The sequence below is a fragment of the Aotus nancymaae genome, unplaced genomic scaffold (assembly GCF_030222135.1).
Source record: "Aotus nancymaae isolate 86718 unplaced genomic scaffold, 86718_ANA_hifiasm-v0.15.2.pri h1tg000016l, whole genome shotgun sequence".
NCBI lineage: Eukaryota > Metazoa > Chordata > Mammalia > Primates > Aotidae > Aotus > Aotus nancymaae.
In genome coordinates this window covers 64,419,483-64,439,332 of record NW_026988428.1, presented here as the reverse complement: position 1 = coordinate 64,439,332, position 19,850 = coordinate 64,419,483, and the positions used below count along the sequence as shown (strand labels likewise).

At 45.4% G+C, this 19,850-nt stretch overlaps 1 protein-coding gene and 1 pseudogene across 2 annotated transcripts; one reads left to right on the top strand and one right to left on the bottom strand.

Moving 5' to 3' along the window:
- Positions 1-1,352: 1,352 nt before the first annotated feature.
- On the top strand, positions 1,353-7,839 carry NANOG (Nanog homeobox). 2 transcript variants are annotated; one of them, XM_064376750.1, is made up of 4 exons: positions 1,353-1,503; positions 5,315-5,577; positions 7,130-7,216; positions 7,398-7,839. In XM_064376750.1, the coding sequence occupies exons 1-4, from the start codon at positions 1,353-1,355 to the stop codon at positions 7,764-7,766; spliced, it is 870 nt and encodes a 289-aa protein (XP_064232820.1). In that variant the 3' UTR covers positions 7,767-7,839. The 2 variants fall into 2 exon arrangements, with proteins under 2 accessions (XP_064232820.1, XP_012330222.2); XM_012474799.3 differs by having other exon boundaries at positions 7,350-7,839.
- Positions 7,840-12,547: 4,708 nt separating this feature from the next.
- LOC105732602 (proline-rich nuclear receptor coactivator 1-like) lies at positions 12,548-14,317 on the bottom strand (annotated as a pseudogene).
- Between the last annotated feature and the right edge of the window lie 5,533 nt (positions 14,318-19,850).

Below are 19,850 nucleotides of genomic sequence, written 5' to 3'. Positions count from 1 at the left end.
TCAGCATGGAGTAGTCCTGAAAGACATGACAATGTCACCAGACCCGAGAAGAAGCTTAAAGAGCCAGAGGAAAAAAGCCAGAAGTCGACTGCCTGGGAGGAGGGATAGACAAGAGACCAAACTGAAGGGAACTAAGGTAGGGGCTGAGAACAAGTACCATTTTGAACATTAACTGATGCCTGTGTTGTGTTAATGACCTCAGAGTGAATCAAAGAAGAAAATGGAGCTAGTTGAAATTTCTGCCCAAACTAGACAGACTTTGAGACACCAAGTTATCTCAAATCAAAAAATCTCCCCAATGAGAATTTCAGTAACCTCAGAAATTGAAGGTGCACTCATCCTTTTTTTTTTTTTCTTTTGAGACGTAGTCCTGCTCTGTCGCCCAGGCTGGAGTATAGTGGCACGATATCGGCTCACCTCAACCTCTGCCTCCCGGGTTCAAGGGATTCTCCCGCCTCAACTTCCCAAGTAGCTGTGACCACAGGCGCCCCCTCACCACGCCCAGCTAATTTTTGTATGTACATATATATCTATATACATATATATGTGTGTATATGTATATATGATTTTTTTTTTGACTCGGAGTCTTGCTCTGTTGCGCGGCTGGAGTGCAGTGGCGCGATCTCTGCTCACTGCAATCTCTCCCTTCCGGGTTCGAGCGATTCTCCTGCCTCAGTCTACTGAATAGCTGGGACAACAGGCGCCCCCCATCAGCCCAGCTACTTCTGTATATTTAGTAGAGACGGGGTTTCACCGTGTTGACCAGGATGGTTTCGACCTGTGACCTCGTGATCCCCCGCCTCGACCTTCCAAAGTGCTGGGATTACAGGCGTGAGCCACCGCTCCCGGCCTTTTTATTTTTAAAATATTAAAGTTTTATCCCATTCCTGTTGAACCATTCCTCATTTAAAAGGTTGAAACTTGGTGAACCTAGAAGTATTTATTGCTGGGTTTGCCTTCAGGGTCCCCTTTGCCCGGTTTTCCAGCTCCCCCGCTAGTCTGCGTTACTGCGCCGTTACTTTTGCATTACAATGGCCTTGGTGAGACTGGCAGACGGGATTAACTGAGAATTCACAAGGGTGGGTCAGAGGGGGTGTGCCCGCCAGGAGGGGTGGGTCTAAGGTGATAGAGCCTTCATTATAAATCTAGAGCCTCCAGGATGTTAACGTTATGCTGGACTCAGCTGGTTGCCTCCAGTTACTGCCGAGGCTACTCACTTCATTCCAACTTCCTGCTACTTTGCTTCTGGAGGTCATATTTCTCTAAAATCTTCCAGAAAAAAGTCTTAAGGCTGTCTTAGCCATTTTTCCAGTCCAGGTCTTAATTTTTTTCTCCTCTTCCCCAATAATAACATGAGTATGGATCCAGTTTGTTCACAAAGCCTGCCTTGCTCCGAAGCATCCGACCGTGGAGAATCTTCACCTACGCCTGTGATTTGTGGGCCTGAAGAAAATTATCCAACCTTGCAAATGTGTTCTGCTGAGATGCCTCACACAGAGACTGGTAAGAAACAAATTTATCCTTTTTTTTTTTTCTCAATAGAGATGGGATTTTGCCATGTTGGCCAGGCTGATCTCGAACTCCTGGCCTCAGGTGATCGTGCACCTCAGCCTCCCAAAGTGCTAAATTCTAGGATTACAGGGTGAGCCACCCTGCCTGGTTGAAACAAATGTATCCTTGGAAGGCCAAGTTCCTTAAGGGAAAAGGGAAGGAGAGGATTACGAGATCATTACCCTCTTGAGCAATGATACCCCCTCACTAATAAGCAAGTGCTATTATCAACCAGTCCTCTGGAAATCCCCCTTTTGATTGTAACTTGGTGGCACCTGCCCTTTGAACTATGTCCCAAGTCTCAGGAGTGTGCACTGAGTTGAAGGACAGAATTAGGCAGCTGAGCAGTGTACTGTAAATATGAGAACCTATGATGGGCTTAGGCACAGTAGAAACAAAAATGTATCATCATAGTTAAACGAGGGTGATGTGTATATCTTCATATAGCACTGGGCACACAGTTACAGCAGATGTTATTGCTAATTAACCGGAAGACCTGACATCACAGCTCGGGGATGAGCATCATGTTTTTGTTTTGCCAAAAATGGCAAGGGAAATCACGATGAAATTTATGTAATTAATATGTAATTTATGTAATTACATTCTTTCTGTGTCAGTAATAGCTGGCTCTCCTCTATCCTCTGGGTTTGTGGAAGTTACTGGACAGCTCTGAGTTTGGGAGCACTTCCCATGTTTACTTCTCCTAAGTCCCTGGGAAGTGTTGACCCAACTTTCTGGTAAAGATTAATTACAGAAAGTTTAATCTACTGACACTCAAATAGGATTTAGCTAGAAGTCCAATTTGACTTCAGCACCAGTGCTAGTACTCATGCTTCTGACGGTAGCAGCAATGGGTGAGGAATACTCATAAAACCGCTACCACTTTCTTGAAAATCAATTTTTCAGAGGTTTTAAGAAACTTCAAAGTGAACCAACTTCACCAAGAATGTCGTTAGTAACATCGATGCTATAAAATAGCTTAAAAATGGAGGGGGCAGTGCACTAAAAAAAAAAAAACAGCTTAAAAACTGCATTTAAATTATGAATTCACTTGTAAAGAGTAGGTTGTGGGAGAGGAATAAGTAAACACGATTGCTATATTTGCACCTTAGACTTGAATGTCACCTTGTTTTTCTCTTTTTTTTTTTTTTCAGTCTTTTGCTCTTGTTGCCCAGGCTGGAGCACAATGGCTCAATCTTGGCTCACTGCAGTCTCCGCCTCCCGGGTTCAAGTGATTCTCCTGCCTCAGCCTCCCGAGTAGCTGAGATTACAGGCATGCACCACCATGCCTGGCTAAGTTTTTGTATTTTTCAGTAGAGACAGGGTTTTGCCATCTTGGCCAGGCTGTTCTCAAACTCCTGACCTCAGGTGATCCACCCGCTTCGGCCTCCCAATGTGTTGGGATTACAAGCTTGAGCCACCGCACGTGGTCATCTTCATAATTTAAAGTGTTTTTTTTTTTTTCTTTTTTCTTTTTATTTTTTAAAACGGAGTTTCACTATGTTGGTCAGGCTTGTCTTGAACTCCCGACCTGGTGGTCCACCCGCCTTGGCCTCCAACATGCTTGGATTACAAGCGTGAGCCACCACGCTTGGCCTAAAGTGTTAAAAATACAGGGCTGGGTTTGGGAATGAGCAAGTGGGCATGTTTTCTTTAGCACACATCATGTGACAGTTTGTATACCTAGTTAATATTTAGGATTTTCACCAATTCTAATAATCAGTTGAAGACTTCCTCTGCTTTTCTGACCTACTTGTAAGAGGCAGGAGATTGACTTTTTTCTGTTTTAGAGCCTGTCCATTTGCTCTATGAGTGCAGGATAGCATTGAGAGTTGAATCCTGGGATCACCGCAGAGCAATTAAATATTTAAGTGATGACTAAGTCTAAGTACTATAGGAAATTAATTTCTTCTTTTTTTTTTTTGAGACAGAATTTCGCTCTTGTTCCCCAGGCTGGAGTGCAATGGCGCGATCTCGGCTCACCTCAATCTCCGCCTCCTGGGTTCAGGCAATTCTCCTGCCTCAGCCTCTTGAGTAGCTGGGATTACAGGCACACGCCACCATGCCCAGCTAATTTTTTGTATTTTTAGTAGAGACGGGGTTTCACCATGTTGACCAGGATGGGTCTTGATCTCTTGACTTCATGATCCACCCGCCTCGGCCTCCCAAAGTGCTGGGATTACAGGCTTGAGCCACCGTGCCCAGCCAGGAAATTAATTTCTAGTTACAAAATCAGTATATGCCAGGTCCCAGCTAGACAATTGTAATCGGTTACCTCATTTTAATAAATAATGCTGGAGATGAGGTCAGATAGCTAGTAAAGGGATTGAAACAGAAGCCTATCCAAATTCACATTTGCCGCTGGTCCCAGCATTGTGAGCTGGGCAGTCAGTTGCTGGTTTTGGTTTTTATTTTTGATTTTAATTGTTTAATTTTTTTTTTTTTTGCCCCACCCACCCCTCTTTATTTTTAATTTTTGAGACACAATCTCACTCTGTTGCCCAGGCTGGAGTGTAGTGCTGCAATCTCGGCTCACTGCAATCACTGCCTCCCAGGTTCAAGTGATTATCTTGCTTCAACCTGCCCAGAAGCTGGGATTACAGGCTTGTTCCACCACTCCTAGTTAATTTTTTTTTTTTTTTTTTTTTTTGATACGGAGTTTCGCTCTTGTTACCCAGGCTGGAGTGCAATGGTGCGATCTCGGCTCACCGCAACCTCCGCCTCCTGGGTTCAGGCAATTCTCCTGCCTCAGCCTCCTGAGTAGCTGGGATTACAGGCACGCGCCACCATGCCCAGCTAATTTTTTGTATTAGTAGAGACGGGGTTTCACCATGTTGACCAGGATGGTCTCGATCTCTTGACCTCGTGATCCACCCGCCTCGGCCTCCCAAAGTGCTGGGATTACAGGCTTGAGCCACCGCGCCCGGCCTAATTTTTGTTTTTTAGTAGAGATAAGGTTTTGCCATGTTGGCCATGCTGCTCTTGAACTCCTGACCTCAAGTGATCTGCCTGCCTTAACCTCCCAAAGTTCAGGGATTGCAGGTGTGAGCCACCACACCAATCATGTCATTTAAACAATCATGTAGGTGGTGATGAAGATCATTAAACGAAGTGATTTAGGGTGAGATGCAGTAGGTGGAAATTGGTGGATCTCTATTGTGACCAGTTAACAGCCAATGTGGGGGCTTTTTAGCATCAGTTGAAAGTAAAAAGTGGTAGCGCCGGCAGGGCAGGGTGGCTCAAGCCTGTAATCCCAGTACTTTGGGAGGCCGAGGTGGGTGTATCACCTGAGGTCAGGAGTTTGAGACCAGCCTGACCAACATGGAGAAACCCTGTCTCTACTAAAAATTGCTGGATGTGGTGGCGCATGCCTGTAATCCCAGCTATTCAGGAGGCTGACGCAGGAGAATCACTTGAACCCAGGAGGCAGAGGTTGCAGTGGACTCCAGCCTGGTCAACAAGAGGAAAACTGCAACTCAACAATAAAAAAAAAGTGGTAGCGCCACTCAGCAATGGTATTGTCGTGCACGCCGTTACAGATCTCTCTCCCAACTCAGTCCATTATATGCAAAATGGAGATATTGAGACTTCTTGGATTAATACTGTACAAAGTGTCCAGGGTTGGTTAAGAAGGTGCTCCTTACTACTTAGAACTTGGGTTGAGGGGATTATCAAAGTACTTTGAAAACAAATTTATTAGCAGTATACTTTAATATTTGAAAAAAGTTTTAGAGAAAATCGTCCTTTTATTTGTTCCCAACAGTCTCCCCTCTTCCTTCCTCCATGGATCTGCTTATTCAGGACAGTCCAGATTCTTCCACCAGTCCCAAAGGCAAACAACCCATTGCTGCAGAGAGTAGAGCCGCAGCAAAGGAAGACAAGGTCCCGGTCAAGAGACAGAAGACCAGAACTGTGTTCTCTTCCGCCCAGCTGTGTGTACTCAATGACAGATTTCAGAGACAGAAATACCTCAGCCTTCAGCAGATGCAAGAACTTTCCAGCATCCTGAACCTCAGCTACAAACAGGTGGCTTGTTTTGTCATTGCAATAAGATGAACAATAATTAGTTTAATTTGCATGGCTAAGATCTCTGTGGATGCACATAGATGTGTGTGCTGTGTGTCAGCACATCTGCTCTTGCAATAAAGTATGAAGATGAAATGCTTTTGTAACTTTCTTCACCTCCTTATTTCATTAAATATTATGTGAATGTGACATAATTTAACCAATCTTTTCTTGCATAGACCAATATTGTGAAAATCTTACCAACATTTTCTTTCTTTCTTTCTTTCTTTTTTTTTTTTTTTTGAGATGGAATCTCGCTCTTGTTGCCCAGGTTGGAGTGTAATGGCACAATCTCTGCTCAGTGCAACCTCTGCTTCCCGGATTCAAGCGATTCTCCTGCCTCAGCCTCCCAAGTAGCTGGGATTACAAGCACGCGACATCACGCCTAGCTAATTTTTTGTAGTTTTAGTAGAGATGGGAATTCACTATGTTGGCCAGGGTGGTCTCGAACTCCTGATCTCAGGTGATCCACCTGCCTCAGCCTCCCAAAGTGCTGGGATTACAGGTGTGAGCCCCACCGTGCCTGGCCCAATGTTTTCTTAATCAAAAATAAGTATGTAACTTCACTTTTGAGGTTAGGAGAGTCTGTACTTACACTGGTTCTCATTAAAATAATTTTTTTTTCTTTCTGCCAGCAACCTCCAGCTTGTTTTGTTTTTATCTGTGTGCATTTGCTTGCTAATAAGGCCGATCACTGTTCATTCCTTACTGGTCATTTTCTTTCATTAATTGGCTTATCCTGTTCTAGGCTTTTTTTCCTTTATTTCCTTCTCACCATTGTCACTCTGTTGCCCAAGTTGGAGTTCAGTGGTGTTATAATTTGGCATAATGAGAAGTCATAATGACATCAGTTCTACTTTGGCTGGTTTAAGTACAAATGAATGAAACCTCCACCTCCAGGTTCAAGGGATTCTCCTGCCTCAGATTCCCAGGTAGCTGGGATTACAGCCGCCCATGGCTACACCTGGTGATTTTTTTTGTATTTTTAGTAGAGACTGGGTATCACCATGTTGGCCAGGATGGTTTTCAACTCCTGAGTTCAAGCGATCCACCCGCCTCAGCCTCCCAAAGCATTAGGATTACAGCCATGAACCACCACGCCTGGCCCTAGCCTTTATTTTCTATCCAAATGTTCTTTTTTTTTTTTGAGACAGTCTTGCTCTGTTGTCCAGGCTAGAGTGCGGTGGTGCAATCTCTGCTCACTGCAACATTTACTTCCTGGGTGCAAATGATCCTCCCATCTCAACCTCCTGAGAAGCTGGGACCGCAGACATGCAGCATTACACCCAGCGAATTTTTTTGTATTTTTGTTGAGATGGGTTTCCTTATGTTGGCCAGGCTGGCCTGAACCCTTGGGCTCAAGTAATCTGCCCACCTTGGCCTTCCAAAGTGGAAGTTGAGATTATAGGCCTGAGACATGGCGCCGGCAGGAATAAAAGTTAGCAGTATTCTTTTGTTCAAAGTACTTCTGTATTACTAATATTTTACAATTTCTGTAATCTTTTTCCTGCAGGTGAAGACCTGGTTCCAGAACCAGAGAATGAAATCTAAGAGGTGGCAGAAAAACAACTGGCCAAGGAATACCAGTGATGCGACTCAGGTAACAGGAAACTTGATTCTGTTCTTTCCTTTCAGTGATCTTTCAATCTTGTCCATCCCTGAAACACACAGCTCCAGTCAGACAGTCCTGGTTGTCCTTGTACCCTTTCTGTTAATCCTTCCTTCTTTTTCAGAAGGCCTCAGCACCCACCTACCCCAGCCTCTACTCTTCCTACCACCAGGGATGCCTGGTGAACACAACTGGGAACTTTCCAGTATGGAACAACCAGACCTGGAGCAATTCAACCTGGAGCAACCAAACCCGGAACATCCAGTCCTGGAGCAACCACTCCTGGAACACTCAGACCTGGTGCACCCAGTCCTGGAACACTCAGGCCTGGAACAGTCCCTTCTATAACTGTGGAGAGGAACCTCTGCAGTCCTGCATGCAGTTCCAGCCAAATTCTCCTGCCAGTGACTTGGAGGCTGCCTTGGAAACTGCCGGGGAAAACCATAATGTAATACAGCAGACCACTAGGTATTTGAGTACTCCACAAACCATGGATTTACTCCTAAACTACTCCACGAACATGCAACCTGAAGATGTGTGAAGATGAATGAAACTGACATTACTCAGTTTCACTCTGGGCACTGGCTGAATCCTTCCTCTCACCTCCTCCCCTCCCTCATAGGATTTTTCTTGTTTGGAAACCACGTGTTGTGTTTACATTATGTCTATCCAGTCAATCTGAATGGAGGGTGGGGTATGGTTGGAGCCTAATCAGAGATGTTTCTTTGTGTTTTCCTGTTGGATCTTCCTAGGGAAAAGACATTTTAATAACCTTGGCTGCTAAGGACACCATGATAGAAGCTCTCTCTGGCTATAGATAAGTAGATCTAATACTAGTGTGAATATCCTTAGGGTTTAGAATCTAACCTCAGGAATAAGAAATAAAGTACAAATTGGTGTGATGACGGTATGTTCCTATTTTTTTGGGATTGGGAGGCTTTACTTATTTTTTTAAAACAGTTTTGGCCGGGCACAGTGGCTCACACCTGTAATCCCAGCACTTTGGGAGGTCGAGGCAGGCAGATCACCTGAGGTCAGCCTGGCCAACTTGGTGAAACCCTGTCTCAAAAAAAAAAAAAAAAAAATTTTTTTAAACTCTGAGGTAAGGGGTTAAGCTGTAACATACTTTATTGATTTCCTCGCCCTTTTTGGCTCTGTTTTACTATATTCCCTGAATTGTTGGTATGCTAATATTTATAGAAAGAGGTCTTATATTTGCTGAATCATAATGACATTAGTATTACTTTGGCTGGTTTAAGTACAAATGAATGAAACAACCATTTTTCCTTTAGTTGACTTTACCCAGATTTCACCTAGCATTTCAATGAGTAAAAATACAGCGTAAACCTAAGTCTTTGTTACATTTTTGGTTGGGGTGAAGGAAGAAATTAGCTGAGAGGACTGCTATCTTAGAAGCAGCTTAGTGTGGGGGCCCAGGCCTGTAGTCCCAGCTACTTGTGAGGCTAAGACAGGAGAATCACTTGAACCTGGGAGGTGGAGGTTGCAGTGAGCCAAGACCATGCCATTGCACTCCAGCCAGGGCAACAACAGCAAACTCTCCTAAAAATAAATAAATCTGCCAGTTTTTTTGTTTTGTTTTGTTTTGTTTGAGACGGAGTTTCACTCTTGTTACCCAGGCCGGAGTGCAATGGCGTGATCTCGGCTCACCGCAACCTCTGCCGCCTGGGTTCAAGCAATTCTCCTGCCTCAGCTTCCCGAGTAGCTGGGACTACAGGCATGTGCCACCATGCCCAGCTAATTTTTTTTTTTTTTTTTTTTTTTGTATTTTTAGTAGAGACAGGGTTTCACCATGTTGACCTTGACTTCCTGATCCACCCGTCTCGGCCTTCCAAAGTACTGGGATTATAGGCGTGAGCCACCGCGCCCGGCCGCCGTTTTTTTTTTTTTTTTTTGAGGGCACTTCTGTGCTTTGCAGCCAGTCTACAGATATAATGGGTTATTTCACTATATGAATAGAATTAATGTTAGCATTTAAAGTTTTCATCGGAGGCCAATGTATAAGTTCAAATAGATCTATGTTCTCACTTTAAGAGCAGCTACGCAGGTATCTATGAATTATAATCCTTAACCGTTCTTTTCACATCTTGCCCTTTCCTTAAATGAATCTGATCTGGGAGCACTTCCCTTCACTCTGAAGCAGCATGATCCCGAGGATGACCAAAGGGGTTTTTTCCAGTCTTGTTCGTTATTTCCCTGAATGTCCAGTGTCACTCTCTAAGCTTATCCAATCTAATTGTCTAGATGCTGGCCAAAAGAAGTTAGGGCGAGGCGGGTGGATCACGAGGTCAAGAGATGGAGACCATCCTGGTCAACATGGTGAAACCCCGTCTCTACTAAAAAAAAAATACAAAAAATTAGCTGGACATGGTAGCATGTGCCTGTAATCCCAGCTACTAGCTGTAACTGTGTATGTATATACTATTTATTTTATTGTTTGATTTTAGTCCACTCTATCGTCCAGGCTGGAGTGCACTGGCACAACTTTTTTTTTGTTTTTTTGAGCCAGTCTCACTCTGTCGCACAGCATGGAGTGCATTGGGGCAATCTGGGCTCACTGCAACCTCCACCTCCCCAGTTCAAGTGATTCTTTTCCTGCCTCAGCCTCTCTAGTAGTTGGGATTACAGGTGTGCACCGCCATGCCCAGTTAACTTTTGTTATTTGTAATAGAGACAGGGATTTGCCATGTTGGCCAGGCTGGTCCGGAACTCCTGACCCCCACCTGCCTTGACCTCTCAAAGTGCTGGGATTACAGGCATGAGCCACTGCACCCGGCCTTTTTTTTTTTTTTTTTTTTCTTTTTCTTTTTTGGGATGACTTTTGCTTTGTCCCTGTGCTGGGATTATATGCATGAGACAGTGTCCAACCAGGATTTTTTTTTTTTAAAAGACGGTGTGTCACTAACCTTTTTTTTTTTTTTGATGGAATGTCGTTCTTGTCACCCAGGCTAAAGTGCAATGACACAATCTCTGCTCACTGCAACCTGCACCTCCCTGGTTCAAACAATTCTCTTGCCTCAGCCTTTCAAGTAGCTGGGGTTACAGGCATGCACCACCATGCCCGGCTAATTTTTTCGTATTTAGTAGAGATGGGGTTTAACCATGTTGGTCAGGCTGGTCTGGAACTGACCTAAGGTGATCTCCCTGCCTCGGCCTCCCAAAATGCCGGGATTACAGGCGTGAGCCACCACACCTGGCTGTCACTAATGTTTCAAGAAAATTATTGGTTCATGACCCTGCGCTGTTTAATTTGCTTTTTCATTTGTTGTTTAATTTGCTTTTGGAAATTAACCATTAATGCAAATATGACTTGCTTTCTATACACAATAGGTGAATATTAAATTTAAGGTGAAGACCAAGGGGCAGGAGGTAGAATCACTTGGACCCTGGAGGCTCAGGCAGGAGAATCACTTGAACCCGCCTGGGCAACACAGTGAGACTGTTTAAAAAAATTAAACACTCACACCTGTAATCCCAGCACTTTGGGAGGCCGAGGCGGGTGGATCACGAGGTCAAGAGGTCGAGACCATCCTGGTCAACATGGTGAAACCCCGTCTCTACTAAAAATACAAAAAATTAGCTGGGCATGGTGGCGCGTGCCTGTAATTCCAGCTACTCGGGAGGCTGAGGCAGAAGAATTGCCTGAACCCAGGAGGTGGAGGTTGCGGTGAGCTGAGATCACCCCATTGCACTCCAGCCTGGGTAACAAGAGTGAAACTCCGTTTCAAAAAAAAAAAAAAAAATTAAACACCTGAGCTCGGTGGCTCATGCCTGTAATCCCAGCACTTTGGGAGGCTGAGGTGGGCGGATCACCTGAGGTTGGGAGTTCGAGACCAGCCTGACCAACATGGAGAAACCCCATTTCTACTAAAAATACCAAAAAAAAAAAAAAAAAAAAAAAATAGCTGGTGTTGGTGGTGGTGCACGCCTGCAATCCCAGCTACTCGGGAGGCTGAGGCAGGAGAATCACTTGACCCTGGGAGGTGGAGGCTGCAGTGAGCCGATATTATGCCATCGCACTCCAACCTTGGCAAAAAGAGCGAAACTCCATCTTTTTTTTTTTTTTTTCTTTCTGGAGAATATACCAAGTAATCGAAACTCCAACTCAAAAAAAATAAAAAATTGGCCGGGCGCGGTGGCTCAAGCCTGTAATCCCAGCACTTTGGGAGGCCGAGGCGGGTGGATCACGAGGTCAAGAGATCGAGACCATCCTGGTCAACATTGTGAAACCCCGTCTCTACTAATACAAAAAAATTAGCTGGGCATGGTGGCGCGTGCCTGTAATCCCAGCTACTCAGGAAGCTGAGGCAGGAGAATTGCCTGAACCCAGGAGGCGGAGGTTGCGGTGAGCCGAGATCGCGCCATTGCACTCCAGCCTGGGTAACAAGAGCGAAACTCCGTCTCAAAAAAAAAAATAAATAAAAAAATAAAAATAAAAAATATTAATACATTTTCTGGCCACTGCTCCTGTCTAGCTGGTTTTGTGGCCAAAACCTTTAAAGAAAAAAATATATATTAATACAAAAATCAGTCGGGCATGGTGTCCCATGCCTGTAATCCCAACTACTCGGAGACTGAGGCAGGAGAATTGCTTGAACCCAGGAAGAGAAGGTTGCAGTAAACTGAGATGTCACCCCATTCCAGCCTGGGTGACAGAGCAAGACATTGTCTCAGAGTAAAATAAAAATAAATATAGTAAGAGGAGATTACGCAAAAACAATAGTATAAATTGATGTGCCAGGCTCTCCTTTTTACATCTCTTTCCTTTCCCTTAGGAAATTTTGCTTTCTTCGTTCTTTTCCCAAAGGAGGTGTGTGTTACTTCCAATATTATATTTTAGCAACTTTACCATATTTTAGTTTTTAAAATTCATTTTCTTGATTTTTCAGCTTCCATTTCCATTTCAGTTTGGACCTGACAGAAGCATTGATTAAATTTGCTTGGGTTTTCTGAATTCCATAATATAAATTCAAAGCTCAGAAGTGGGAGGAATACAGACTTTGATTAGTGAATTTCAAGCACCCAGTTCTCGGGTGAAGGACAAGGTTAAGTCTACTCCAAATAATCCTACCATTCAGAAAACCTGGTGTGTCTACAGGTAAAAAAACAGGCTGTGACTACAAACCTAAAAGTAAAGGCAAACAACTGCCTGACAGGCAGGAAAACGGGGGAGGCCCTTGGTAAATATTGCATGCCTCCTGGGGCCCCCATGGGCTTTGACTCAGGGAGGAGATGAAGGGAATTTGTTAAAGAAAGAAGACAACTGGGACAGACAAAAGCTTCTGGCACAGGAAGTTAGTTCGACTAAGGCTGCCGAAATGTAGGAATTCGAATGGGTTCCTGGGTGTGAGGTTGAAGGGAAACCTGATTGAAAAGAAGCTGCTGGTGTTGAGTCTCTCCTTAAGCTGTTCCTGCCTTCTGGGTAGTTGGTGTAAACTCAGGTACCCAAAGAAAATGTCCCTGAGAATTTTAAAAGGTTAAGCACCTGGGAAATTGCTTCAATGCAATGGTAGCACTACCTCCGATGATACTACCAAGCAAGTTATTACAAAACGGAAAAGCTCACAGATCAAATTGAGATGCTACAATTGTATGAAATCAAACACATGTAACAAAACAGGCAAAAAGTTGGGATACATTAATCCATTAGGATAAGGTGCATGTGGGGTAGAAAGGGTAGCAGTGTTTATATGTTCTGAGTCACAACAGTTAAGGACAAGAACCAAGGATGACAATTTGAGTTTTGTTTAGGGCCTGGGATCTGCAGAACAGATGTACATGGACACACGGGTGTAAGTGTGCTCTTACCAGAGAGACAAAGGGGCAGGTATTCCTGGCCACAAAAGTAGTTCTCGGTCCATTGAGCAGCTATAAAATTTATTTGCAGGCCAGGCATGGTGTCTCATGCTTGTATTTCTAGCACTTTGGGAGGTGAAGGTGGGTGGATCACTTGAGGTCAGGAGTTCGAGACCAGCCTGGCCAACGTAGTGAAACCCCATCTCTACTAAAAATACAAAAAGTAGTCAGGCGTGGTGGTGGGTACCTATAATCCCAGCTACTCAGGAGGCTGAGGCAGGAGAATCGCTTGAACCTGGGAGGCGGAGGTTGCAGTGAGCCGAGATTGCACCATTGCACTCCAGGCTAGGAAACAGGAGACCCTGTCTCCAAAAGAAAACAAAAAGAATAGTGGCAAAAAAAAAAAAAAAAGAGTTCCAATTTGGAAGTAAATACCTTTAAGGGTACTTTAGGGGCCGGGCGCGGTGGATCACGCCTGTAATCCCAGCACTATGGGACGCCGAGGCGGGTGGATCACGAGGTCAAGAGATCGAGACCACGGTCAACAAGGTGAAACCCCGTCTCTATTAAAAAATACAAAAAAATTAGCTGGGCGCGATGACGCACGCCTGTAATCCCAGCTACTCAGGAGGCTGAGGCAGGAGAATTGCCGGAACCCAGGAGGCGGAGGTTGCGGTGAGCCGAGATCGCGCAATTGCACTCCAGCCTGGGTAACCAGAGCGAAACTCCCGTCTCAAAAAAACAAACAAACAAAAAAAAAACAAAAAACCTCTTTCCTGAGCGGGGGTTGATCGGGCGCCGCGGGCGGCAGCGGGGCAAGGTCGGGGCTGTGGCTGCAGGACTCGGGGCCAAGACGGCGGCCGGGCCCGGGACCTCCTGCGCTCTGCTCGGGCCCGTCGCCGGGCTCCGGCCGCCCTCCAGACTCGGCCGGTGCTGCTGGTGCGGCTGGGCAGCTGCCCTGCAGGGCTGGCCCGCACCGTCTTCTTTCGCCGCTTCTTCGGCGCTGCCCGAGGGTGCGTCCAGCCGTGGCGAGGCTTCGGTTGGGCAGAGCTGCTGGAGCGCGAGGCTAGGGGGTCAGACACGGGCCATCTGCCCCTAGGAGGTGAGGGAGGAAAAGGGTCGGGGGCAGTGCGGGGGATCCGGGATCCGGGGTAAAGGCGATGGAGCCGTGGTCACCATGGGGAGGGCCCCGAAGTAACCGCGGGAGTTAAAGCCAAGCGGCACAAGGCGGCCACCCGGGACGAGCGGCTCCCGCTGCGGGACAGAGTCCACGGTCATAGCGCTAGGAACTTGTCGCTCAGCAACGAGGAGAAAAGAAGGTGAAGCCTATGAAGACAGGGTAGCGGCGACGGATGCTGCTAGGAGAGCCCGAGAAGGTCGCGGAACATGACTCGGGCGGTGGCGGCGCAGCAGCAAATCCTTTTTTTGAGAGGGAGTTTCACTTCTGTTTCCAGGCTGGAATGCAGTCGTGTGATCTCGACTCACTGCAACCTCTGCCTCCTGAGTAGCTGGGATTACAGGCACGCACAACCATGCCCAACTCATTTTTGTACTTTTACTAGAGACAGGGTTTCACCATGTTGGCCAGGCTGGTCTCGAACTCCTGACCTCATGATCCACCCACCTCAGCCTCCCAAAGTGCTGGGATTACAGGTGTGAGTCATGTTGCCAGGCCGAAACTAATTTTTGTACACTATACTAACTCAGCCTATTATTGTCTTAAAAAAAATTACTCAAAATGAAGGTACCACCATCTTTGGAAAATGGAAGCTCTCATTGGGGCTTTTTTTTTTTTTTTTTTTTGAAATGGAGTCTCCCTCTCTTGCCCAGGCTGGAGTGCAGTGCAAGCAATTCTCTGCCTAAGCCTCCCGAGTAGCTGGGATTACAGACAGCTGCTACCACGCCCAGCTCATTTTTGTATTATTATTATTATTATTACTTATTATTTTTTTTTTTTTTGAGACGGAGTTTCGCTCTTGTTACCCAGGCTGGAGTGCAATGGCGCGATCTCGGCTCACCGCAACCTCCGCCTCCTGGGTTCAGGCAATTCTCCTGCCTCAGCCTCCTCGGTAGCTGGGATTACAGGCACGCGCCACCATGCCCAGCTAATTTTTTGTATTTTTAGTAGAGACGGGGTTTCACCATGTTGACCAGGATGGTCTCGATCTCTTGACCTTGTAATCCACCCGCCTCGGCCTCCCAAAGTGCTGGGATTACAGGCGTGAGCCACGGCGCCCCGTCCCTCATTTTTGTATTTTTAGTAGAGATGGTGTTTCACCATCTTGACCAGTCTGGTCTCCAGCTCCTGACCTCATGATCCACCCACCTCATCCTCCCAAAGTGCTGGGGTTACAGGCATGAGCCACTATGCCTTGTCTTTTTTTTTGAGACAGCTTCTCGCTCTGTCACTCAGTCTGGTGCGCATCTTGGCTCACTGCAACCTCTGTCTCCTGGGGTTCAAGCTATTCTCCTGCCTCAGCCTCCCAAGTAGCTGGGATTATAGGTGGCTGCCACCACGCCCAACTCATTTTGTTTTTGTACAATTGGTTGTTGGCCCACTTTACACATTCCTCTAGAATTGGCCATTTCTCCAATAAGCCTTGGTTACTTTTAGCAAGGAATGATATTTACAGATCAAACCTGATCACTGGTGTTGCTATGATTAAGGGCAGTTGCCGATATTGGCTTTATGTGCAGAAAATTGAAAAGCCAGAAAAATATCTGAAGTCTCTGTGACGTTGCCTCACATATTATCCAAAATTAATGTAAGCCCATGGTTAAACTAACAATTTGGCAAGGCAAATGAGATGATCATCACAATTTACCTCCCACGGCTGGGCATAGTGGCACACATCTATAATCCCAGTATTTTGAGGGGCCAAGGTTGAAGGATTACTTGAGGCCAAGAGTGTAAGACCAGCCTGGTCAACATAGTAAGATTCCATGTCTACAGAAAAGTTTTAAAAATTAGCCAGGTGTGGCCGGGCACGGTGGCTCATGCCTGTAATCCCAGCACTCTAGGAGGCCAAGGTGGGTGGATCACCTGAGGTCAGGAGTTCAAGACCAGCCTGACCAACATGGTGAAACCTTGTCTTTATATATAAAAAAAAAAAATTAGCCAGGTGTGATGGTGCGTGGCTTTGGTCCTAGCCAGTCAAGAGACTGAGACAAGAGGATTGCCTGAACGCAGGAGTTTGAGGTTGCAGTGAGTTATGATTGTACCACTGCACTCCAGCCTGGGTGACAGAGGGAGATCCTGTCTCTTAAAAAATAAAGCCAACTTTAGTTTAGATCACATATTATTAGTTAGAAAAACACACCCCATGTGGTGGGTCATGCCTGTGATCCCAGCACTTTGGGAGGCCGAGGTGGGTGGATCATGAGGTCAGAAGTTTAAGACCAGCCTGGCCAACATGGCAAAACCCCATCTCTACCAAAAATACAAAAATTAGCTGGGTGTGGTGGTACATGCCTGAAGTCCCAGCTATTTGGGAGGTTGGGTCAGCAGAATCACTTGAACCCAGGAGGCAGAGGCTACAATCAGCTTAGATTGCACCACTGCACTCCAGGCTGGTCCTGAACTCCTGACATTCCAGAATTCTTGGGATTATAGGCGTGAGCCACTGTGCCCTGCAAGTTTTTTTTTTTTTTTTTCAGATGGAGTTTTGCTTTTGTTTAGCAGAGTGCAATGGTGGGCACCTGTAATCCCAGCTACTTGGGAGGCTGAGGCAGGAGAATCCCTTCAAGCTGGGAGGCAGAGGTTGCAGTGAGCTGAGATTGTGCCACTGCACTCCAGCCTGGGCAACATAGCAAGATTTTGTCTCAAAAACAAAAAAAAAAGAAAGAAAGAAGAAAGGCAAAAAGCCATATGAATGATTTATTCTTTTTTTTTTTTGAGATGGAGCTTCGCTCTTGTTACCCAGGCTGGAGTGCAATGGCGCGATCTTGGCTCACTGCAACCTCCACCTCCTGGGTTCAAGCAATTCTCCTGCCTTAGCCTCCCTAGTAGCTGAGACTATAGGCCCCGCGCCACCATGTCCAGCTAATTTTTGTATTTTTAGTAGAGACGGGGGTTTCATCATGTTGGCAAGGATGGTGTTGATCTCTTGACCTCATGATCCGCCTACCTCAGCCTCCCAAAGTGCTGGGATTACAGGCGTGAGCCACCGTGCCCGGCCCTACCTCCAGTCTTTAGGAGTAGTTCGCAGTCCAACACTTGTGGGGGTGACATGAGCTAGTCATTTTAGGTTGAAAGCTTGATGTTGTAAGTATTACGTTGTAGAAATTCTGGATTCTGTTGTGTTCTTTTGGGGATTTTGTATTTTTGCTCTAGTAGGCATGAACGTTATCTTTCCAGCAGTGTGCAACAGCTGATCTCTCTATCCTGATCTGTGGTTTCCTCTGCTGCTTTTTGGCCTGCAGACTTACCTGTGCCTGCAAAATTCGCTGGTCAGCCAGGAATTTTGGCAGAAAGTATGATGAGACTTTTAGGAATGACTTGCTCTATGTTTCCCCCGCCATGACCTTTTTAGTTGTTTTTCGTAGGATTCACTCCTAATTTCAAACAGCTCTGTTGGTGTTGGGCACTTCCAGCCATAAAATTTGAGCTTTCTGCACAAGGCCCTGGGTTCATTCCTCAGCACCACCACGAAAAGAAAAAATAAAGATTTCCATTTTCTGTAGGCTATGGAGGAGTGAGGAATACATTCAGCTTTTAAATCATATTATTATCATTTTATTATTTATTATTTTTATTTTTTAGAGACAGGGTTTCACCATGTTGGTCAGGCTGCTCTCAAAATCCCAACCTCAGGTGATCCGCCTGCCTCAGCCTCCCAAAGTGCTGGGATTATAGGTGTGAGCCACCGTGCCCGGCCTAAATCATATTATTTTTTATCATTGCTTTTTTTTTTCATTTTACATTTACATGAGCATTTAAATTTTATTTTATTACTATTATTATTATTATTATTTTGAGACAGGGTCTGGCTCTGTCACCCAGGCTGGAGTGCAGTGGTGTGATCATAGTTCACCCCAACCTCAAACTCCTGGGCTCAAGTTATCCTCCTGCCTCAGCCTCTCCAGTGGCTAGAATTACATGCACCACTACACTGATGTTTTATGAAATAATTTATTTATTTCGTAGAGACTGGGGTCTTGCTATGTTGTCCAGGCTGACCTCGAACTCTTGGCCTCAAGCTGTTGTCCTGCCTTGACCTTCCAAAGAGCTGGGATTATAGGCATGAGCGACCTGGACTGGTCCAAATTTAGTCTGTTCTTTTTTTTTTATTCTTTCCCGGACTGGAGTACAGTGATGCTATCACAGTTTCCTGTAGCCTCCAACTCCTGGGTTCAAGTGATCCTCCCACCTCAGCATCCCAAGTAGCTGGGATTATAGGCATGCAGCACCATGCCTAGCTAATTTTTTTTTTTTTTAGACTGTGTCTCCCACTGTCGCTCAGGCTGGAGTGCAGTGTGGTGATCTCAGCTCACTGCAACCTCTGCCTCCTGGGTACAAGTGATTTTCCTGACTCAGCCTCACAAGTAGCTGGGATTACATGTACGTGCCACCACACCTGGCTAATTTTTGTATTTTTTGTAGAGACGGGGTTTTACCTTGCTGGCCAGGATGGTCTCTATCTCCTTACCTCGTGATCTGCCTACCTCGGCCTTCCAAAGTGCAGGGATTACAGGTGTGAGCCACCAAGTCCAGCCAATTTTTTTTTTTTTTTTTGAGATGGAGTTTTTGCTCGTTACCCAGGCTGGAGTGCAATGGCACGATCTCGGCTCACCGCAATCTCCGTCTCCTGGGTTCAGGCAATTCTCCTGCCTCAGCCTCCCGAGTAGCTGGGATTACAGGCACGCGCCACCATGCCCAGCTAATTTTTGTATTTTTTGTAGAGACGGGGTTTCACCTTGTTGACCAGGATGGTCTCAATCCCTTGACCTTGTGATCCACCCGCCTTGGCCTCCCAAAGTGCTGGGATTATAGGTGTGAGCCACCGCGCCTGGCCCTAATTTTTTGTTTTTAGTACAGACAGAGTTTCTCCATGTTGGTCAGGCTGGTCTCGAACTTCCAACTTCAAGTGATTCGCCTGCCTTGGCCTCCCAAAGTGCTGAGATTACAGGCGTGACCACTGCACCTAGCCTTAAGTTTTTTTCTGTAGTTGAATGGAAGCTACTGAAGAATTTTAAGTGGGATAGTGATATACAATCCACCCTCTGTATCTGCAGATGCAAAGAACTACAGATGGAAAATATTTGGAAAAAAAAAGATACAATAAAAATATACAGTTTAACAATTATTTACATAGCATTTACATACATTGTATTAGGTATTAAAAGTAATCTAGAGATGTTTTAAAGTGCATGAAATGATGTGTGTAAATTATTTGCATTGAAATCATCACAATAATAATTATATGCATTTTATATGAAGGGCTTGAGTATTCCTGGATTTTGATATCTAAGGGGTCCAGGAACCAATCCCCTGGGTACAGCAAGGGATACTGTATGTCACATGGATGCCCTGACAGCAGTGTGGGATAAATTTTAAAGAGCAAAGACTGGAGGAAGAAGGAATTAGAAATTAACATAAGAAAAAAAACAGAAAAAAAAAACAAACTAGTTCTGAGTAGGGAAAGAACGCAGCATAATTTATCAAGTATGAAAAGCAACGTACGAAGGCTTTTTCACTTAATCTGCATAATAAACACAAACTGGTGTTCTCTTATGTATAAGACTCAAGAACAGAATCTCATAGGAGTACAAGGGTCTCATGCAAGTCTCAAGGTCCCAAAAGGTACTAAGT

What these genes read in the sequence shown, in the direction of transcription:
- NANOG (XM_012474799.3), top strand. Translation starts at nt 1,353, where the DNA reads ATGAGTATGGATCCAGTTTGTTCACAAAGCCTGCCTTGCTCCGAAGCA. An exon ending in GATGCCTCACACAGAGACTG is followed by an intron (nt 1,504 to 5,314) that starts GTAAGAAACAAA and finishes TGTTCCCAACAG; the next exon opens with TCTCCCCTCTTCCTTCCTCC. An exon ending in ATACCAGTGATGCGACTCAG is followed by an intron (nt 7,217 to 7,349) that starts GTAACAGGAAAC and finishes CTTCTTTTTCAG; the next exon opens with AAGGCCTCAGCACCCACCTA.